The sequence below is a fragment of the Oncorhynchus mykiss genome, chromosome 21 (genome assembly GCF_057628025.1).
Source record: "Oncorhynchus mykiss isolate SJ-2025 chromosome 21, ASM5762802v1, whole genome shotgun sequence".
NCBI classification, from domain to species: Eukaryota; Metazoa; Chordata; class Actinopteri; order Salmoniformes; family Salmonidae; genus Oncorhynchus; species Oncorhynchus mykiss.
The window spans coordinates 46,671,112-46,690,340 of NC_143042.1; the positions used below are offsets into that span (position 1 = coordinate 46,671,112).

Below are 19,229 nucleotides of genomic sequence, written 5' to 3' on the forward strand. Positions count from 1 at the left end.
AAAATCTCTTACTCTGACCAATAGTATTAGTATAAAATAATATCACTTCCCAGTCATTCTTTATCAACAGTGTCAATAATTTAGTCCTACTATATATGTATGTATAATTTACTGTATGTGTAGGTTTGTATTTGTTTTTGAACTTTTCTTTCCAATCCTCTCACTTGGGATTTTTTTTTTTTTTAAAGAGATTGGAAGGAAATTGTGTTGAGAAGAGAGTTGAGTTATTGACTATACTGGTGTTGAGAAGAGATTTGAGTTATTGACTATACTGGTGTTGAGAAGAGATTTGAGTTATTGACTATACTGGTGTTGAGAAGAGATTTGAGTTATTGACTATACTGGTGGGAGTCGGGGCATGTGTGCGCATGGGGGTGTGTGGACATGGGGGTGTGTGCGCATGGGGGTGTGTACGCATGGGGGTGTGTGCGCATGGGGGTGTGTATGCATGGGGGTGTGTGCGCATGGGGGTGTGTCTGCTTGTCTGAGCACATGAACATTGGCTCAGTACACTCGAGGGCAACGTGGCTCCTTAGGTGGCTGAACATCCGTGTAGTATAGATTACTGTGGTAGCCTATGTGAGTAGACCTGTACGTATGAAATTACACTGTGGTTGTGGATATGTGATTCAGGTCACTGCTCTCTAACACACTGATGTAGAATGTGATATGTATGAACTTTCCTGCTAAAATAAAATATTATATATTTATATTTTAAAATTATACTTGCAAACTACGTTTAGGAAAGAATATTGAATAATAGAAGCACAGTGGTTAGATTACGAGTATTTCACATGATTTGGCGCTCTTGGCATTGAATCAAATAGGCCTGCGTTTGTTTATCTTATGTAATGTTGAACAGTTAATTTTTCATGGCAACCAAACACTGACCACTATGCATTATAACAGCGCAGTAATTAGATCAGTGTTAATCTGTAGTTTCATTGGGGCGAAGTGTAGTGTCAGTATTGGAGGTGTGTGCCACAGTGTGACTTCATGGGGACGGTGTGTCTCAATGTGGTGGTGGAGCAGTGTCAGGCAATAGAGACCAGCCTGTCCAAACGTGGGCTTTGCCCTTCATATTTGGGAAGGACAGGTTTGTGACGTAGTGAGGCATTGATTTTCCTCGCTTGGCTCTACAGACTGTGTGATGTCAGGGCGGGAGGTGAAAAGCACCTGCTCTTTGATCCACCAACCAGCACGGCCGGTGACCGTTACATGCCGCTTTGACTTTTCTGCTAGACGCAGACGGACAGGCAGACGACAAACTCACCTGTACAGGCACGCACCCACGCAGTCAACGTCGAAATGCAGACGCTGACGAAAAATGGCTCAGCCTTCAATTGCAAACCAGGTCAGTCACTGAGGCTGTGGCGCTTTATGACTGAGCCAAATAGGCTTATCGATCATGCTCTTTAAAGATGTTTCTGTTGCCAGTTCACGAGGGACGACCACTGTATTCATGTTAACTACAGCCAATCGATACAAAGGACGGGGGAGACCAAAGTTTATTTAATAACACAAAGTCTGATCAGCGGCTTTTTCTTGAACTATCACGGCATCTCTCTCTTCCATTTCCCTAATAAATGATGTATAAAAAAGATGAAAGGTGGAGACATTTTATTTCCCTACTTGGAATATGCATTAGACCGCCTGTGGCCTGGTTTGATCAAAAACACAACTGTGCAGACTTCTACCTTTCTCTGCCTGCCTACCTTATTTTTGAGAGAGAGAGAGAGAGAGAGAGAGAGAGAGAGAGAGAGAGAGAGTCAGTGACATGCATATTCCAGTAAGCTCTCCTGGTCCTATCTATTTTCAGCTTTTTTCCTCTCTCTCCCCTCTCTCTCTCCACCCTCCCTCTTCCCTATCTCTCTCTTCCCTCCCGCTCCCCTCTCTCTCTCTCTTCTGCCTCTTCCCTCTTAACAGTTATTTATTTATTACATTACTCTTTTTCCCCTCCTTTTTTACACCAGCAGTCTTGATGGTTAAGACGCTCCTGCTCCTCATCGGGGTCAGGGGTTACACAAATGCAAAGCCATGCTCTGAACAGCGGAAGGGAATCGCTAATGCCTGAGTCACGCTGTAGCCATGGACGATAAGGTTAAGCTCAGGATTGTGGGAAATATCTTAATGCCGGCATTTTGATTCCTCAAGTGTGTCCAATTATCACTGTGTATACCTTTCATGCTGAGGCCACACGGACCGAGTAAACAGTTTGTAAGAAGGAAAAGGCCTACATAATGAAGGTACGAGGGAGAAAATGTCATGCCGAAGCAGAGACGAACCTGCATAGAAATTAGGGGATTATGGTTCAGTGGGGGTCACTGCAGACGTCTAGAGGAGCTATAGGTGTTCCGTTGAGTCACCCAGTGACAGGAACAATGAAGTAGCACTATTTCAGCTGTAATTATGGATGGCAAGGACCCAGAGATGGAGGAGGATCTCAGAGCTCTTGTTCACAACTAGCCTCTGCAGCAAGGGCAAGCACATGCAACGCAGTTAGAGGAGTCTTTAAAGGGGAGGTGTTGCAGACATGTAAGGGAGCTAATGAGTCTATAAAGGGGAAGTGTTCCAGACATGCAAGGCAGTTAGAGGAGTCTTTAAGGGGAGGAGTTGCAGACATGCAAGGGAGTCAAATAGTCTTTAAAGGGGAGGTGAGGCAGACATGTAAGGGAGCCAAGGAGTCTTTAAAGGGGAGGTGTTCCAGACAAGCAAGGCAGTTAGAGGAGTTTTTAAGGGGAGGGGTTGTAGACATGTACGGGAGCCAAGGAGTCTTTAAAGGGGAGGTGTTGTAGACATGTAAGGGAGCCAAGGAGTCTTTAAAGCGGAGATGTTGCAGATATATAAGGGAGCTAAGGAGTCTTTAAAGGGGACATGTTGCAGACGTAAGGGAGCCAAGGGGTCTTTAAAGGGGAGGTGTTACAGGCACGTAAGGGACCAAAGGAGTCTTTAAAAGGGGAGGTGTTGCTGACATGTAAGGGAGATAACTGGTCTTTAAAGGGGAGGTGTTACATACATGTAAGGGAGGTAACTAGTCTTTAAAGGGGAGGTGTTGCATACATGTAAGGGAGATAACAAGTCTTTAAGGGGGAGGTGTTGCAGACATGTAAGGGAGATAACAAGTATTTAAAGGGGAGGTGTTGCAGACATGTAAGGGAGCAAATGTGTATTTAAAGGGGAGGTGTTGCAGACATGTCAGGTAGCAATTGAGTCTTTAAAGGGGAGTTATTGCAGACATGTAAGGGAGCAAATGAGTCTTTAAAGTGGAGGTGTTGCAGACAGGCAAGGGAGCCAATTAAAGGGCAGGTGTTGCAGACATGTAAGGGAGATAATGAGTATTTAAAGGGGAGGTGTTGCAGACATGTAAGGGAGCCAAGGAGTCTTTAAAGTGGAGGTGTTGCAGACATGAGGGAGACAAGGAGTCTTTAAAGGGAAGGTGATGTAGATATATAAGGGAGCTAATGAGTCTTTAAAGGGGAGATGTTGCAGACATGTGAGGGAGACAAGGAGTCTTTAAAGGGAAGGTGATGTAGATATATAAGGGAGCTAATGAGTCTTTAAAGGGGAGATGTTGCAGACATGTGAGGGAGACAAGGAGTCTTTAAAGGGAAGGTGATGTAGATATATAAGGGAGCTAAGGAGTCTTTACAGGGGAGGTGTTGCAGATATGTAAGGGAGACAAGGGAACTTTAAAGGCGAAGTGTTCCAGACATGCAAGGCAGTTAGAGGAGTCTAAGGGGAGGTGTTGCAGACTTGTAAGGGAGCTGATGGGCCTTTTTGGGGGATGTGTTCCAGACATGAAAGGGAGCTAACGATCCTTTTTATTATTTTTATTTCACCTTTATTTAACCAGGTAGACCAGTTGAGAACAAGTTATCATTTACAACTGCGACCTGGCCAAGATAAAGCAAAGTAGTGCGACACAACCAACACAGAGTTACACATGGAATAAACAAACATACAGTCAATAACACAATAGAAAAAATCTATATACTGTGTGTCGAAATGAGGTAAGATTAGAGAGGTAGGGCAATAAATAGGCTGTAGTGGCGAAGTAATTAAAATTAAGCAATTAAACACTGGAGTGATAAATGTGCAGAAGATGAATGTGCCAGTAGAGACACTGGGGTGCAAAGCAGCAAAAAATATATAACAATATGCGGATGAGGTAGTTGGATAGGCTATTTACAGATGGGCTATGTACAGAAGCAGTGATCTGTGAGCTGCTCTGACAGTTAATGCTTAAAGTTAGTGAGGGAGATATGAGTCTCTAGCTTCAGTGATTTTTGCAATTCATTCCAGTCATTGGCACCAGAGAACTGGAAGGAAAGGCGGCCAAATGAGGAATAGGCTTTGGGAGTGACCAGTGAAATATACCTGCTGGAGCACGTGTTACAGGTGGGTGTTGCTATGGTGACCAGTGAGCTGAGATAAGGTGGGGGTTTACCTAGCAAAGATCTAGCAATGACCTGGAGCCAGTGGGTTTGGCGACGAATATGAAGCGAGGGCCAGCCAATGAGAGCATACAGGTCGCAGTAGTGGGTAGTATATGGGGCTTGGTGACAAAACGGATGGCACTGTGATAGACTGCATCCAATTTGATGAGTAGAGTGTTGGAGGCTATTTTCTAAATGACATCGCCAAAGTCAAGGATCGGTAGGATGGTCAGTTTTACGAGGGTATTTTTGGCAGTATGAGTGAAGGATGCTTTGTTGCGAAATAAGAAAGCAGATTCTCTATTTAATTTTGCATTGGAGATGCTTAATGTGAGTCTGGAAGGAGAGTTTCCAGTCTAACCAGACACCTAGGTATTTGTAATTGTCCACATATTCTAAGTCAGAACCATCCAGAGTAGTGATGCTGGACGGGCGGGCAGGTGCGGGCAGCGATCGGTTGAAGAGCATGCATTTAGTTTGAATTGCATTTAAGAGCAGTTGGAGGCCACGGAAGGAGTGTTGTATGGCATTGAAGCTTGTCTGGAGGTTAGCTAACACAGTGTCCAAAGAAGGGCCAGAAGTATACAGAATGGTGTCGTCTGCGTAGAGGTGGATCAGAGAATCACCAGCAGCAAGAGCGACAACATTGATGTATACAGAGAAAAGAGTCGGCTCGAGATTTGAACCCTGTGGCACCCCCATAGAGACTGCCAGAGGTCCGGACAACAGGCCCTCCGATTTGACACACTGAACTTTGTCTGATAAGTAGCTGGTGAACCAGGCGAGGCAGTCATTTGAGAAACCAAGGCTGTTGAGTCTGCCGATAAGAATGCTGTGATTGACAGTGTCGAAAGCCTTGGCCAGGTCGATGAATACGGCTTCACAGTATTGTCTTTTATCGATGACGGTTATGATATCGTTTAGGACCTTGAGCGTGGCTGAGGTGAACCCATGACCAGCTTGGAAACCAGATTGCATAGCAGAGAAGGTATGGTGGGATTCGAAATGGTCGGTGATCTGTTTGTTAACTTGGCTTTTGAAGACCTTAGAAAGGCAGGGTAGGATGGATATAGGTCTGTAACAGTTTGGGTCTAGAGTGTCTCCCCCTTTGAAGAGGGGAATGCCCTCAGCAGCTTTCCAATCTTTGGGAATCTCAGATGATACGAAAGAGAGGTTGAAAAGGTTAGTAATAGGGGTTGCAACAATTGCGGTGGATAATTTTAGAAAGAGAGGGTCCAGATTGTCTAGCCCAGTTGATCTGTAGGGGTCCAGATTTTGCAACTCTTTCAGAACATCAGCTATCTGGATTTGGGTGAAGGAGAATGGGGGCAAGTTGCTGTGGGGGGTGCAGGGCTGTTGACTGGGGTAGGGGTAGCCAGGTGGAAAGCATGGCCAGCTGTAGAAAAATGCTTATGGAAATTCTCAATTATCTTGGATTTATCGGTGGTGACACTGTTTCCTAGCCTCAGTGCAGTGGACAGCTAGGAGGAGGTGCTCTTATTCTCCATGGACTTTACAGTTTCCCAGAACTTTTTGGAGTTTTGCTACAGGATGCAAATTTCTGTTTGAAAAAGCTAGCCTTTGCTCTCCTGACTGCCTGTGTATATTGGTTCCTAACTTTCCTGAAAGGTTGCGTATCGTGGGAGTTATTTAATGCTAATGCAGTACGCCACAGGATATTTTTGAGTTGGTCAAGGGCAGTCAGGTCTGGAGTGAACCAAGGGCTATATCTGTTCCTGGTTCTACATTGTTTGAATGGGGCATGCTTATTTAAGATGGTGAGGAAAGCATTTTTAAAGAATAACCAGGCATCTTCTACTGACAAAATGAGGTCAATATCCTTCCAGGTTACCCGGACCAGGTCGATTAGAAAGGCCTGCTCGCTGAAGTGTTTTAGGGAGCGTTTGACAGTGATGAGAGGTGGTAGTTTGACTGCAGACCCATTATGGACGCAGGCAATGAGGCAGTGATCGCTGAGATCCTGGTTGAAGACAGCAGAGGTGTATTTAGAGGGCAGGTTGGTAAGGATGATGTCTATAAGGGTGCCCGTGTTTACAGATTTAGGGTTGTACCTGGTAGGTTCATTGATAATTTGTGTGAGATTGAGGGCATCTAGCTTAGATTGTAAAGGGGAGCTGTTCCAGACAAGCAAGGGAGCCAAGGAGTCTTTAAAGGGGAGCTGTTGCAGACATGTAAGGGAGCCAATGAGTCTTTAAAGGGGAGGTGTACCAGACATGTAATAGAGCTAACGAGTCTTTAAATGTGTCTTTATTTTCAGCTTTGAATGAGAGAATTTATTTCCCTAAGATTATGTTTTCAATATAGTTCTTGTTTTATTAATACTATGTTACTTGTTTATGTGTTTTCTTATATGTAAGACTTAATGCCATTTGTAATTTGTTTTGTTGCAGATTTATGTTTAAAATACTATCCAGATAAGAAATTGTCATAGAATTAGAGAAAAATAGTATCAGTCACTAAGACATTTGCAACCCATTCACAGTAAAACGTATTTCTATTCCGATTTCAGATGATCAACCCTTACTGACTAAATATGCTCCAAGTTTTTTACTATCATAATTAGAACGTTTTGTAAATGGCAGATGTTTGGGAGTAAAGTGTGGATTTTTGAATAAGATACACATTTTCGCTGGTGTTTTTTCTTGACTGATTACAATTGATTTGATGTGGTGCTATTGTGTGTCATATCATTTGAAAAACCTGTTTCTCAGCTCTTAAAATGTGTATCATGTTTTCATATAAGGTTTGACACCAGAAAAGTATTCTAATTTATCCACATCCAGATATCGTACAGTACGTGCTAAATGCCACCTTCTCACTTGGTTATGAACGCACGATAAGGAGTCTTTAAAGGGGAGGTGTTCCAGACATGTAAGTTGTTTGATATAGGAACCTGTATGTGTTTAAAGAGAATAGAGGTGAATCTCAAATGTCTTTCCTAGAATCTTCGCATCCTCTCCTCTCCCCTCGCCGCCTCCTCAAATGGCAGAGGGAAGCGAGGAGAGCATTGGATCAAAAGATCCTTCAGAGTAGACACAAGGAATTGAGGAATGACTTTTACAATGCACCCCAGGAGAGGGAGTTTTAGAAATCCTATTTGGATCCCAGTGCATCAGTGATGGAGGTCGAAGGGGGAGAGGAAAGGGAGTCGATAGGAGCTAGCTAGACCGTTCTCTCTATTCTAGTAAAGGTCAGTGTGCTCCCCAACCTATCCCTGCCTGCTTGAATCTCTCTCTCCCATGAACTTTCCCTCTCCCGCCATTCTTGGTAGGTTCACGTCAGGAGACGACAGAGCAACCGAGTGTCTGTATAAACAGGGCAGAAAAGGTTGGCTGTGTGAAGAGTGAAATGCTCTAATGAATGTGATTGAATAGAAGGATAAAGGTTGTGCCACTATATCTGCTTGGTCGTGGTTGAGAGTAATATTGAGTCAGAGCAGTTCCATTGGAGACCATAACATGTCCATAGCAGCACAGTTCAATCTCATCGCTTTTCAGACAGTCTTTTCTTCATACATAATTCACAAGACATTCTTTCCAGGTTAACATTTCAAATAGCTTGCAGTCTGTCTAAGCTTAACATCTAAAAACCTCATCATAACAGATCAGGGTGCCAAACAATGAGAATGACAGCAGAGTGGTGATAGAAAACTCTGTGCCATTCAACAACAACTTTGTTGCATTACTAAGAGGGGTAACATACAGCTAACACTTGACAAACTGTTTTTTTTCCTGTAGACACTTTTTTGAAAACCCAAGCAGAAGGGAGAGCAGAAAAGCGTTACCTGCAGCCCGGGAGGTCGTAGGTCAGGGTGGTTCCAGATGAGCCAGAAGGACAGGACAAGGGTGGGACGGACAGTGTGGAGGCACAGAGAGCACAAGGAAGGATATGGCAGGAAGCACAACCAAAACAATGCGAAATGAGGGGGGAAGAGTGTGAGAGAATTGGGGGGTGCCATGGGATGAGTAGATGGGTTAGGAGGACGGGTTAAGGAAAATGGAGGTAGGGAAATGTGGGGTGGTGAGGAAAGAGGAGGAGTGAAGAAGAGGAGAGGTTGGGCAGAGGAGTACTTTTTCCTCGGAAAAAAAGAACCAAAAAAAGGAATGAACCCATACCTTGGTTGTTTAACGTCAGGTGCGCCAGACCTTGAAGGAAAGAACAGAAAAAAAGAAAACAAAGGAAAAAAGGTCATAAAAGGTAACGGGAGGGGAAAAAACATTGTCACAACGTTGGACTGCAGTTTGTGACAGACATCCTGGGGCAGACTTGGATGTCAGAGATTCAACTCAAAGGTAAAACAAAAAAAAAAGAGAGAGAGAGAAAGAGAGAGAAGATAACGAAAAAACAAGCAAACACTTCTTGATGTGGGGGGGGTAGAAAAAAAGAAGCATTTCATTCGGTGCAACCCTCGTAGGCCATTGCTCACACAAATGCTTTTTTTTTCTCACTGAAGTACTTATGGAACATACACTTAGTAACTGTTTGGCAGGCTTGAGATTTAACTGAATTCTTTGCCTACGGTATAAATCTTTTCTGCTCTTGGAGATCCAAGGTCTCTAACAGAACGGGTCAGTGATAAGTGTAAAAACACAAAGAGAGAAGAACATTCGTTTCGTTGCCAGGAACAGAACTATATACACCGGCACAGATGCAGTAAGTGACAAACATCCAAAATACAATGTTCCTGAAATCAGGGATAAACAAATTTGAGCCAAAACAGGAGTCCAATCATTTCAAAGGGCTTCACAGTTTTGGAGTCAAACTATGTCGACCACACACAGCAACAGCTAACATTGTAGTCTATCCGAGTCCCATCTGAACACAATAACAGCTTTCCGACAGAAATCCAGCAGTTTACAACGATACATCCCAAGTGCTGACGAAATTACTTCAGCCAGAACCAACTTTAAACAAACTGTAGATGTGGGCTTGATATGTGCTTCTCTCAAGCCGGCAGGACACCGTTACAGCATCAAAAGATCTTTGTTCACACTATTGTCAAAGCCGCAAACGGTTAAACAGCAGTCCTATTAGTCAAGATGTCGCGTATAAATAACTGATAACAAAAAGGGTAGTATGTTCTATCCATGAACATTTCAGAAATGTCAGAATCCGTTTTAATGTCTGATATGATCACAGCCTCGAATTCAAAGAACTGCTCCTGTTTCACTTACTGTAGCTTGATATATTCTTACCACTGGCAGAATAACATACAACATTATACCACGACCACTGTTGGCTAAACAGTGGGAATAAGATAGCCTTTAGTTTAACTGCTAAATAACCTTGCAAAAAAAAACACAGAGGAGGATAAGCTATGAAGAAAAAAGGACCGAACTTGCTTAATATAGGAACCTTAATTAACCTATGTTCCAGTGAAAAGAAGGGCATTTCCATTGTAGGGCTACAATGACCATCTGCTGCTCTTGTCCAATCAGCTTTAACTTGGCTGAATGAATCACTTCTAGGTCCAGGTTCACAAGTCCAATCGTTCTCCAGTTAAACACCAGGCAGCCTTCATTGGGACAGCCATACAATTGCAAGGCCACAGATTTCCTGGAAAATGAATATTGAGATTTCTTAAAAAACACATACGCAGCTATACACACATAATAGGATGTTTTGATTGACCTGACATTTTCTCAGAGCAACTGAGAAGTACACAGAATCAACTTCTTGAGGTATTGGCAAGAAGCCACCCTGCTGACAAATGATATGTCTTGAACAGAACATGTCTAATCCGCACTGATGAACAGTTTAGAACAGTTTAGTCAAAACACTTGTGAGTCAGACTCGAAGGTCGATAGCAATGGAGTCAACCATCATTTACCGCAACAGCATTGGTAAACATTTAAGGAGTCAATTTTCTTTTGTTCTCTCTGGTAATCTTCTAGTCTCAGGGAACAAGTAACCAGGTAGGAGATTTGTAAGAGATATCCTTATGGTGACTAAATCCATTTCGTACAATTTTGCAACCGCGGCATTCAAACGAGGCTGCAAGGAAAACTAATGGGACTGTAGTGACTGTGTTGGCGTCAACATCCGGGGTGTGAACTACGTTTCTATTCAAGCGTTGATTGACATGGTAACGGCCCGATAGTATTGGAGAAAAGTTTTTTAAAAACGGACCCCTCTGACGCTGTACGATAAATTGTGACGTGTCATGACATAACGTAGAGCATTCATTATGCCACTCATTCTGTGTCATACAGCCTCTTTCCACCAGGTGTGGCGCTTCTCTTGCAGATTAAAAACAAGAAAAGGACAGGGTCAGGGTTAAAGGGGATACCTGGTCAGTTGTACAACTGAATGCATTCATTTTTTGCATCATCACTGCAAGCCATCATGGCGCTCAAAAGCTGCGACAGCCGCTGTTTACTTCTGAAGATCACTTTAGAGCCGCCCTAAAAAACCCATTCAAGTTCCACACAAACCTTCAAACAGGTATGTAATGACACATTATATAAACTCTTTATAGGGTTTTATTTACATTTTAGAGGTGATAAGTTGGACAGATCGGGTGAAAAAAAGCTGTTTCCCAACTAGACATATCTCCCCCTTTCACTATCACGCAGTAGGGTTCACTTCCCCACCCGCCATTTTTAAAAAGACCCAACAGAGCTGTTTGCTTTCTTCAATCATGCAAAGACGGTCAGCATGAAGGTCTCATCATTGATTTTGCTAGAAAGGGGAGAAATTGTGCTTTACAATGGTATTCACACTACATTGGACCTAGAAGTATTGCGTATTTTGGGCGTTAAAATAAGGTAAATTGTATGGAATAGCAGATATCATTGATAGAGTGGTAGCAATTCACTGAGGGAAGACTCAATCAATGTACCAATCTAGTCAATTAACCGACTACGCCACAAAACTCAAACAACAATCCATCCCTCCACCCAGCTTACAACTGACCACAGCTAATACAGTGACTCATCCCTCCACCCAGCTTACAACTGACCACAGCTAATACAGTGACTCATCCCTCCACCCAGCTTACAGCAGACCAACAGCTAATACAGTGACTCATCCCTCCACCCAGCTTACAGCAGACCAACAGCTAATACAGTGACTCATCCCTCCACCCAGCTTACAACAGACCAACAGCTAATACAGTGACTCATCCCACCACCCAGCTTACAACAAACCAACAGCTAATACAGTGACTCATCCCACCACCAAGCTTACAACTGACTAACAGCTAATACAGTGACTCATCCCACCACCCAGCTTACAACAAACCAACAGCTAATACAGTGACTCATCCCACCACCAAGCTTACAACTGACTAACAGCTAATACAGTGACTCATCCCTCCACCCAGCTTACAACTGACTAACAGCTAATACAGTGACTCATCCCTCCACCCAGCTTACAACAGACTAACAGCTAATACAGTGACTCATCCCACCACCAAGCTTACAACTGACTAACAGCTAATACAGTGACTCATCCCTCCACCCAGCTTACAACTGACTAACAGCTAATACAGTGACTCATCCCTCCACCCAGCTTACAACAGACCAAGAGCTAATACAGTGACTCATCCCTCCACCCAGCTTACAACAGACCAACAGCCAACCACCTATTCCGAGTACAACATTGTCCTCTATCGTCTCTTAATAGAGACTGTGACTCCAGTCACAGGAACATAGTGCATGTTTTATTTATCTATTTGGGCTGATTCCTGCCAGTGACCTCCCTCCTTTTTTTTGTTCCACTACCCATGATGCATTAGACAGAAAAGGCTGCCCAATGAAACAGGCCTGTGTTGATAGTGCATACCAAATCATCTCATCCCCAGGGTTCTCTGCCTCCTTCTCTCCTTCCCTCTCTCCCTGACCGCTTGCTGGAGCAGAGGCAACATTATAAATATCCTGAAGTGGGGCGATGGTCAGAAGAGGAGGAGAGGTGGAAGTGCCGCAGCGACAGAGGGGTGGCAAGGGCCAAGGAGCACAGCTGTTTGTCACACAGCTGGCCCCCTCTTTGTAACTTTGCACTCTGAAACACTCCAAAATAACATAAGGAGAAATTGTCCGTGTATGTGCATGTGTTTGTATTATCTTGGCAGAGGCACAGGGTGTCAGACTAACAGTGAGCCAGAGCCTGAGCAGGATATCAAGAGGCTTCAACATGTTCCACCATATGAGAGAGAGAGAGAGAGAGAGAGAGAGAGAGAGAGAGAGAGAGAGAGAGAGAGAGAGAGAGAGAGAGAGAGTGAGTGAGTTCTGGCCCAAACATATCAAGTGAGCACCCGCTGTCTTTCACACATGGCTCCCAGCCAAACAGCCTATGTGAAAGGCTTAGTACTACAGACCTCTCTGAGGAAACAGCCAGTAAGTCCTAATCACAGTAACTCAACTCAAAGGAAAGCCATTCGATTGCATTGGGAAGTCCCCTTCATACACAAATCAAATTACTGCCACTACACACACTATCCTTGATCACATATTGAAAACATAATGAAAATAAAAACTCGCCCTGCGACTTTTCCTTTACCCCAACTGCTGAAAATGTGATTACGCTCTTAATTGTGCTATGACTGCAAATGGGAGAGCCTGATGCAATCCGAGCCGACGAGGGACGAACGTTGATTGGCTGGAGATGATTGAGTGACAGATGGAGATGAGTCACAATTCTGTCATTAGGAGGTAACGTGCAACCGTGAAATTGTCTCTCTCTCTCAGCTGGCTTCTGCTACTCTCCTCTCGTCTCGTCTTGTCTCCTCTCCTCTCCTCCATTACCCCACTCTGCTTCCAGCCATCTCCACCCAACAGCAACACTGCTGGCCGTGGGTCCTGGGTAGCAAAACAACCCCACCCGACTTTTAATCAAGGACAAAAATAGTGAGGGTATACAAAAAGCTACGTTCACAGAAAACATTAGCATTTGTGATGATTGCAGGAAATTCGTGATGAATGTCAACATTTCACCCTAGAGCCATCACTGATGTAATATTCATATGTATAAACATACTGAATTGTAATTGGATGCATTTTACCGCCGTATCATACTGTGCTATGATTGGTTAAGACCACCCAGGTGGTGAGGTCATGGTCAGTTGATCATAGTATGAGACACGGGAACATGCCAGTTATAGCTAGCTAATAAAGAGCTACGTCAAGAAATATCCTGTAGTACTGCATTTTATTATTTTGTACAAAGTGTGTCAAACAAGGCATGGTGTCAGAGTAAAAGGACTAAAAGATTTTGCTGGAGTTCCTTCACCTCGAATGGACTGGGAGTCTACAAACTTATGATGCATGGCGTAAGTACAAACAGCATGTGGAGCTAATGTTCACTGATCCTCTGAAGGACAGGAGAAGAGGGACAATGCAGCTACTTGCTCCTCTGGATCGATGAAAAAGGGAGAGATATTTACAACACATGGACACTTACCGAGGCTGAATCAAAGGTACTGAAAACATACAGCGATCGTTTTGAAGCATATGTTGTGCCGAAGACCAATACGATTTACGCCAGGTACAAATTCCATGAGAAAGTACAGGGAGCTAGCGAATCGTTTGAACAGTTTGTGACTGAGCTGCGTCTGCTTGTGAATGACAGATTTTCACATTGTCAGCTCGGGGATTCGGTTACTGGCCCAACGTTCTAACCACTAGGCTACCTGCCGCCCCAAACGTTCACATATCACGTGAATAAGCAGTGCATGCAGTCAGGCAAACATCAAAGCACACATCCGGAGAGAGACATAAACTCCAAAACAGAGCGACATAGACACAAAACGCCACAAAACTTGTGGATATTGTGAATACAAAGTGCATGGCGAACAGGGAAATTCCCCAGCTAAAGGAAAACAGTGTACTAAATGTGGAAAATGGAATCACTTGGAATCACGCAAGAGTGTGCAGAGCTTACCGTGGAAAAACTACACGCAGTGAGTGAAGATGAAATGTCAATCAGAGTCAAATGCTGATGAACTATTTATTGATTCAGTGACAGAAAAATTAAATGTCAGAGACAGAGCAAGCCTTTGCTGACCTTGAGATAGGAACACAAGGCACAGAGCTAAAGTTCAAACTAGACACTGGTGCACAAGTAAACATTATTCCTCTGAATAGGTACCGCAGCTTGACATCTGAGTGCGAGCTACAGCCCACCACGCGCAGACGGACTGGTTATGGTGAACAGCTCCCAGTAAATGCACATAAATGCAATAAATGCAAATACAAGGAAAGTGACATGATGTTGGACTTTTACGTTGTTGACACTAGAGCACCTGCAGTGCTAGGTCTTAAAGCATGTTTAGACATGGACCTCATCAAGCTAGTTTGATCAGTGACAGCACCAGTAGAGACAGAACATGTACTGGAGGAGTTTGCTGATGTTTTCACAGTAATAGGACTATTCCCAGGAGAATGTACCATTCACCTTGACCTACACACAACCCTTGTGGTCTACCCACTGAGAAATATTCCCCTTGCTCTCCACGCCCGTATGAAGAAAGAGTTGGAGAGCATTGAGCAATCTGACATAGTCACCAAGGTTACAAAACCGTGGTGGTGGAGAAACCACACACAGGCAAGCTCAGAGTATGTCTCGACCCAAGAGAGGCTATCAAACACCCCCATTATCATTTACCAATACTTGATAGCAACACGCACAAGCTAGCTGGAGCACGCTAATTCAGTGTCATGGACGCCTGATCAGGTACTGGGCTATCAAGCCCACAGAAGAGTCATCTAAGCTCACAACGTTCAACACAGCGTTTGGATGCTACAGGTTCCGTCGCCTGCCTTTTTGGATTATTTCAGTCCAAGACAAGTTTCAGCAAAAGATTGACGAAGTGTACAAAGGCCTCGGCGGAGTTGTGGCAATTGTGGACGACATCCTTGTCTATGGTCAAACCAAAGAGGAACGTGACAGAAACCTCTGCGCGATGCTGCAAAGGTCCCGCGAGAGAGGAGTCCGGCTCAACCCCGAGAAGAGCACAGTCGGCACTACAGAGGGCAGCTACTTCGGAACATCTTCTCACAGTGAATGGAATCAAGCCAGATCCACAGTGGATCTCAACCATAAAATACATGGAGCCACCAAAGAACTGTGCAGAGCTGGAAACAGTGCTTGGCATGGTCAACTACTTAGCCAAGTTCGCCCCCAGCCTCTCCAATGCTAATGCACTCCTGCGTCAACTGCTAAAGCAGTCCAGTGAGTTTCCCTGGGACAAGCAACACGACATTGCTTTCCAGAGAGTGAAAGACTTGATCACGAGAGAACCAGGACCAGTCCTTGCCTACTACGACCCCAACAAAGAGCTCAGACTCCAAGTGGACGCGTCAAACTATGGACTAGGTGCAGTGCTACTGCAAGAAGGAAAGCCCATCGGCTACACTTCCAAATCTCTCACAGACTGTGAAATCAACTACGCTCAAATCAAAAAGGAGCTCTACGCCATTCTGTTTGGATGTAAGCATTTCCATCATTACGTATATGGAAGACAAGCCATTGTGGAATCCGACCACAAGCCCTTCAAGTCAATCATGAGGAAACCGCTAGCCGCAGCCCCGCCAAGGCTACAGAGAATGATCTTTCAACTACAAAAATACGACTTGACAATCACTCACCGTCCAGGCAAAGACATCCTTGTTGCAGACACACTCTCCAGGAAGTTACCTGCAAGGACAGCAGCCTCAGTGAAGGCATGGACATGCAAGTTCACACTGTGTACATTAACTTACCAGTTAGTGACACAAAACTGAAGGAGATCCGAGCAGAAACAGAAAAGGACTCACAACTCACACAGCTGAGGAAAGTCATACAGGATGGATGGCCTGTGGAGAGGAAAAATTGCCCTCAGAGCGTCTCAGTTCTGGCACCATCGTGATGAACTATCACAGTTTAAGGGAATCATTTTCAAAGGAGAGAAAATCATCACCCCTACCAGTCTCAGAGAAGTGATTTTGACAAAGATCCATGCTGGACACATGGGCGTGGAAAAGTGCAAAAAGAGAGCACGGGACATTTTGTTTTGGCCCGGAATATGCAAACAAATAGAGGGCATTGTTGGTAAATGCACCACCTGTCTTGAACTACGCCCCTCAAACACCAAAGAGCCAATGTTACCTCACTGTATCCCAGACCAACCCTGGCAGGTCGTGGCAACCAATCTGTTCACCTGGAACAACGAGGACTACATTGTAACAGTGGACTACTACAGCAGATACTTCGAACTCGACAAGCTTCATACCACCACATCTGCAGCTGTGATACACAAGCTAAAAGTAATCTTTGCCAGGCATGGCATTGTAGAGACTGTAATATCTGACAATGGCCCCTGTTACAAATTAAAATAATTTGAATCCTTCACAAAAGCATGAGTTCACATGTCTCCACAAGCCCACATTACCCTCAAAGTAATGGCCTTGCTGAAAAATCTGTGCAGATTGCTAAATCACTCATGGACAAAGCAAAAGCAGACAAGAGAGACCCCTACCTCAGTCTCCTTGAATACCGCAACACTCCAGTTGACAGCTTCAAATCACCAGCCCAGCGGTTGATGAGACACAGACTTCGTTCAGTCCATCCCAGCACCAACCAGCAGCTGCAACCTGAGGTCGCCAGCTACAAGGAAATGCATGAAAAACAACCAAAGCGATACTACGACAGGCCAGCTAGACCATGGCCACCACTGATCGACGGAGAGTCAGTTAGAATCCAGGCGCATGGCCTCTGGAAGCCAGCAGTTGTCATCCAGCCAGCTGACCCTGAACGTTCATATCACGTCCGCACCGCAGAAGGAGCTGTGTACCGCCGCAATCGTCATCACCTACTGAACACAGAAGAACACTACACTGACAAGATGAACTGTTCCCCTGAAAGAGAATGTGATGGACTAAACACACACACAGCACAACATAAACCATACTTACCTGCAACACCACAAGAACTGTTGACTGACACAGAAGCAGGCTCAGCATCATATCGCACAAGCTCAGGAAGAGAGGTCAAGCCCAGAGCTGTCCTAGACCTGTGAAATGTGGAGGTGGATCACTGCCCTAAAAGAGGGTGGAGGTGGATCACTGCCCTAAAAGAGCTCCAGACTGAAAACTTGTTATTGAAAAGTTGACTTGAAATGCTTTGGTATTGTATTAGTTTGACATGTTAAGATGTCATTGCTAGAGTGAAAGCTGAGTTGGTGAGTATCCTTTGTTCTAACAGTAACAGTATGCTGAATCATTGTTTCAGAGTCTGTTATGTTGATTCAGCTGCTGCAGTACACAATGTAAATGGTTACTTACTTTGAGTTCAAGCTACAGGGCATGAATTCAAAAGAAACGCTTAGAATATGTAAAACATTTTTCTTTTTGTTTTAAAAGAAGGGGGATGTAATATTCATATGTGTAAACATAATGAATTGTAATTGGATGGATTTTACCGCCGTATCTAACTGAGCTATGATTGGTTAAGACCACCCAGATGGTGAGGTCATGGTCAGTTGATCTCATAATGACAAAGTTAAAACGTTTATTTAAATTTTCTGCAAATGTATTAAATATAATAATTTCTTATTTACATAAGTATTCAGAACCTTTTCTATGAGACTCAAAATTGTGCTCAGGCTCACCCTGTTTCCATTGATCAACCTTGAGATGTTTCGACAACTTTTTGGGGTCCACCTGTGGTAAATTCAAATGATTGTACATGATTTGGAATGGCACACATCTGTCTATATAAGGTCCCATAGTTGACATTGCATGTCAGAGCAAAAACCAAGCCATGAGGTCAATGGAATTGTCAGTAGAACTCCGAGACAGGATTGTGTCGAGGCAAATATCTGGGGAAGGGTAACAAAAATCTTCTGCCTCATTGAAGGTCTCCAAGAACAAAATGGCCTCCATCACTCTTAAATGGAAGAAGTTTGGAACCATTAAGATTCTTCCTAGAGCTGGCCGCCCGGCCAAACAGAGCAATCGGGGGAGAAAAGCCTTGGTTAGGGAGGTGACCAAGAACCCAATGGTAATTCTGACAGATCGCTTGAGTTCCTCTGTTGAGAGATTGGAGAACATTCCAGAAGGACAACCATCTCTGCAGCACACCACTAATCAGGCCTTTATGGTAGAGTGGCCAGACATAAGCCACTCCTTAGTAAAAGGCACATGACAGCCCGCTTGGAGTTTGCCAAAATGCACATGAAGGCTCTCAGACCATGAGAAACAAGATTCTCTGGTCAGATGAAACCAAGATTAAACTCTTTGGCCTGAATGCCAAGCGTCACATCTGGAGGAAACCTGGCGCCATCCCTATGTTGAAACATGTGGTGGCAGCATCATGATGTGGGGACGTTTTTCAGCGGAAGGGACTGGGAGACTAGTCAGGATCAAGGGAAAGATGAACGGAACACAGTACAGAGAGATCCTTAATGAAAACCTGCTCCAGAGAGGACCTCAGACTGGGACGAAGGTTCACCTTCCAACAGGACAACAACCCTAAGCACACAGCCAAGACAACGCAGAAGTGGCTTAGAGACAAGTCTCTGAATGTCCTTGAGTGGCCCACCCAGAGCCCGGACTTGAACTCGATCAAACATCACTGGAGAGACCTGAAAATAGCTGTGCAGCAACTCTCCCCATCCAACCTGACAGAGCTTGAGAGGATTTGCAGAGAGGAATGGGAAAAACTCCACAAATACAGGTGTGCCAAGCTGTAGCATCATACCCAAGAACATTCGAGGCTGTATTCTGCCAAAGGTGTGTCAGTAAAGTACTCAGTAAAGGTCTGAATACTTACGTAAATGTGATCTTTCAGTTTATT

The 19,229-nt window shown here is 44.2% G+C and overlaps 1 protein-coding gene across 8 annotated transcripts in view; it reads right to left on the minus strand.

Annotated features, from left to right (window-relative positions):
• LOC110500696 (neurexin-2) overlaps positions 1 to 19,229 on the minus strand; it is a 1,050,333-nt gene that overhangs the window by 759,401 nt on the left and 271,703 nt on the right. For 6 of the 8 annotated variants that reach the window (XM_090214786.1, XM_090214787.1, XM_090214790.1 and 3 more), the window contains exon 4: positions 8,573 to 8,602. The exons of the other annotated variants lie outside the window; for them this stretch is intronic. In XM_090214786.1, the coding sequence (XP_090070912.1) occupies positions 8,573 to 8,602 (30 nt within the window). The remainder of the gene's footprint in view (positions 1 to 8,572; positions 8,603 to 19,229) is intronic. 8 annotated transcript variants of the gene reach the window in all.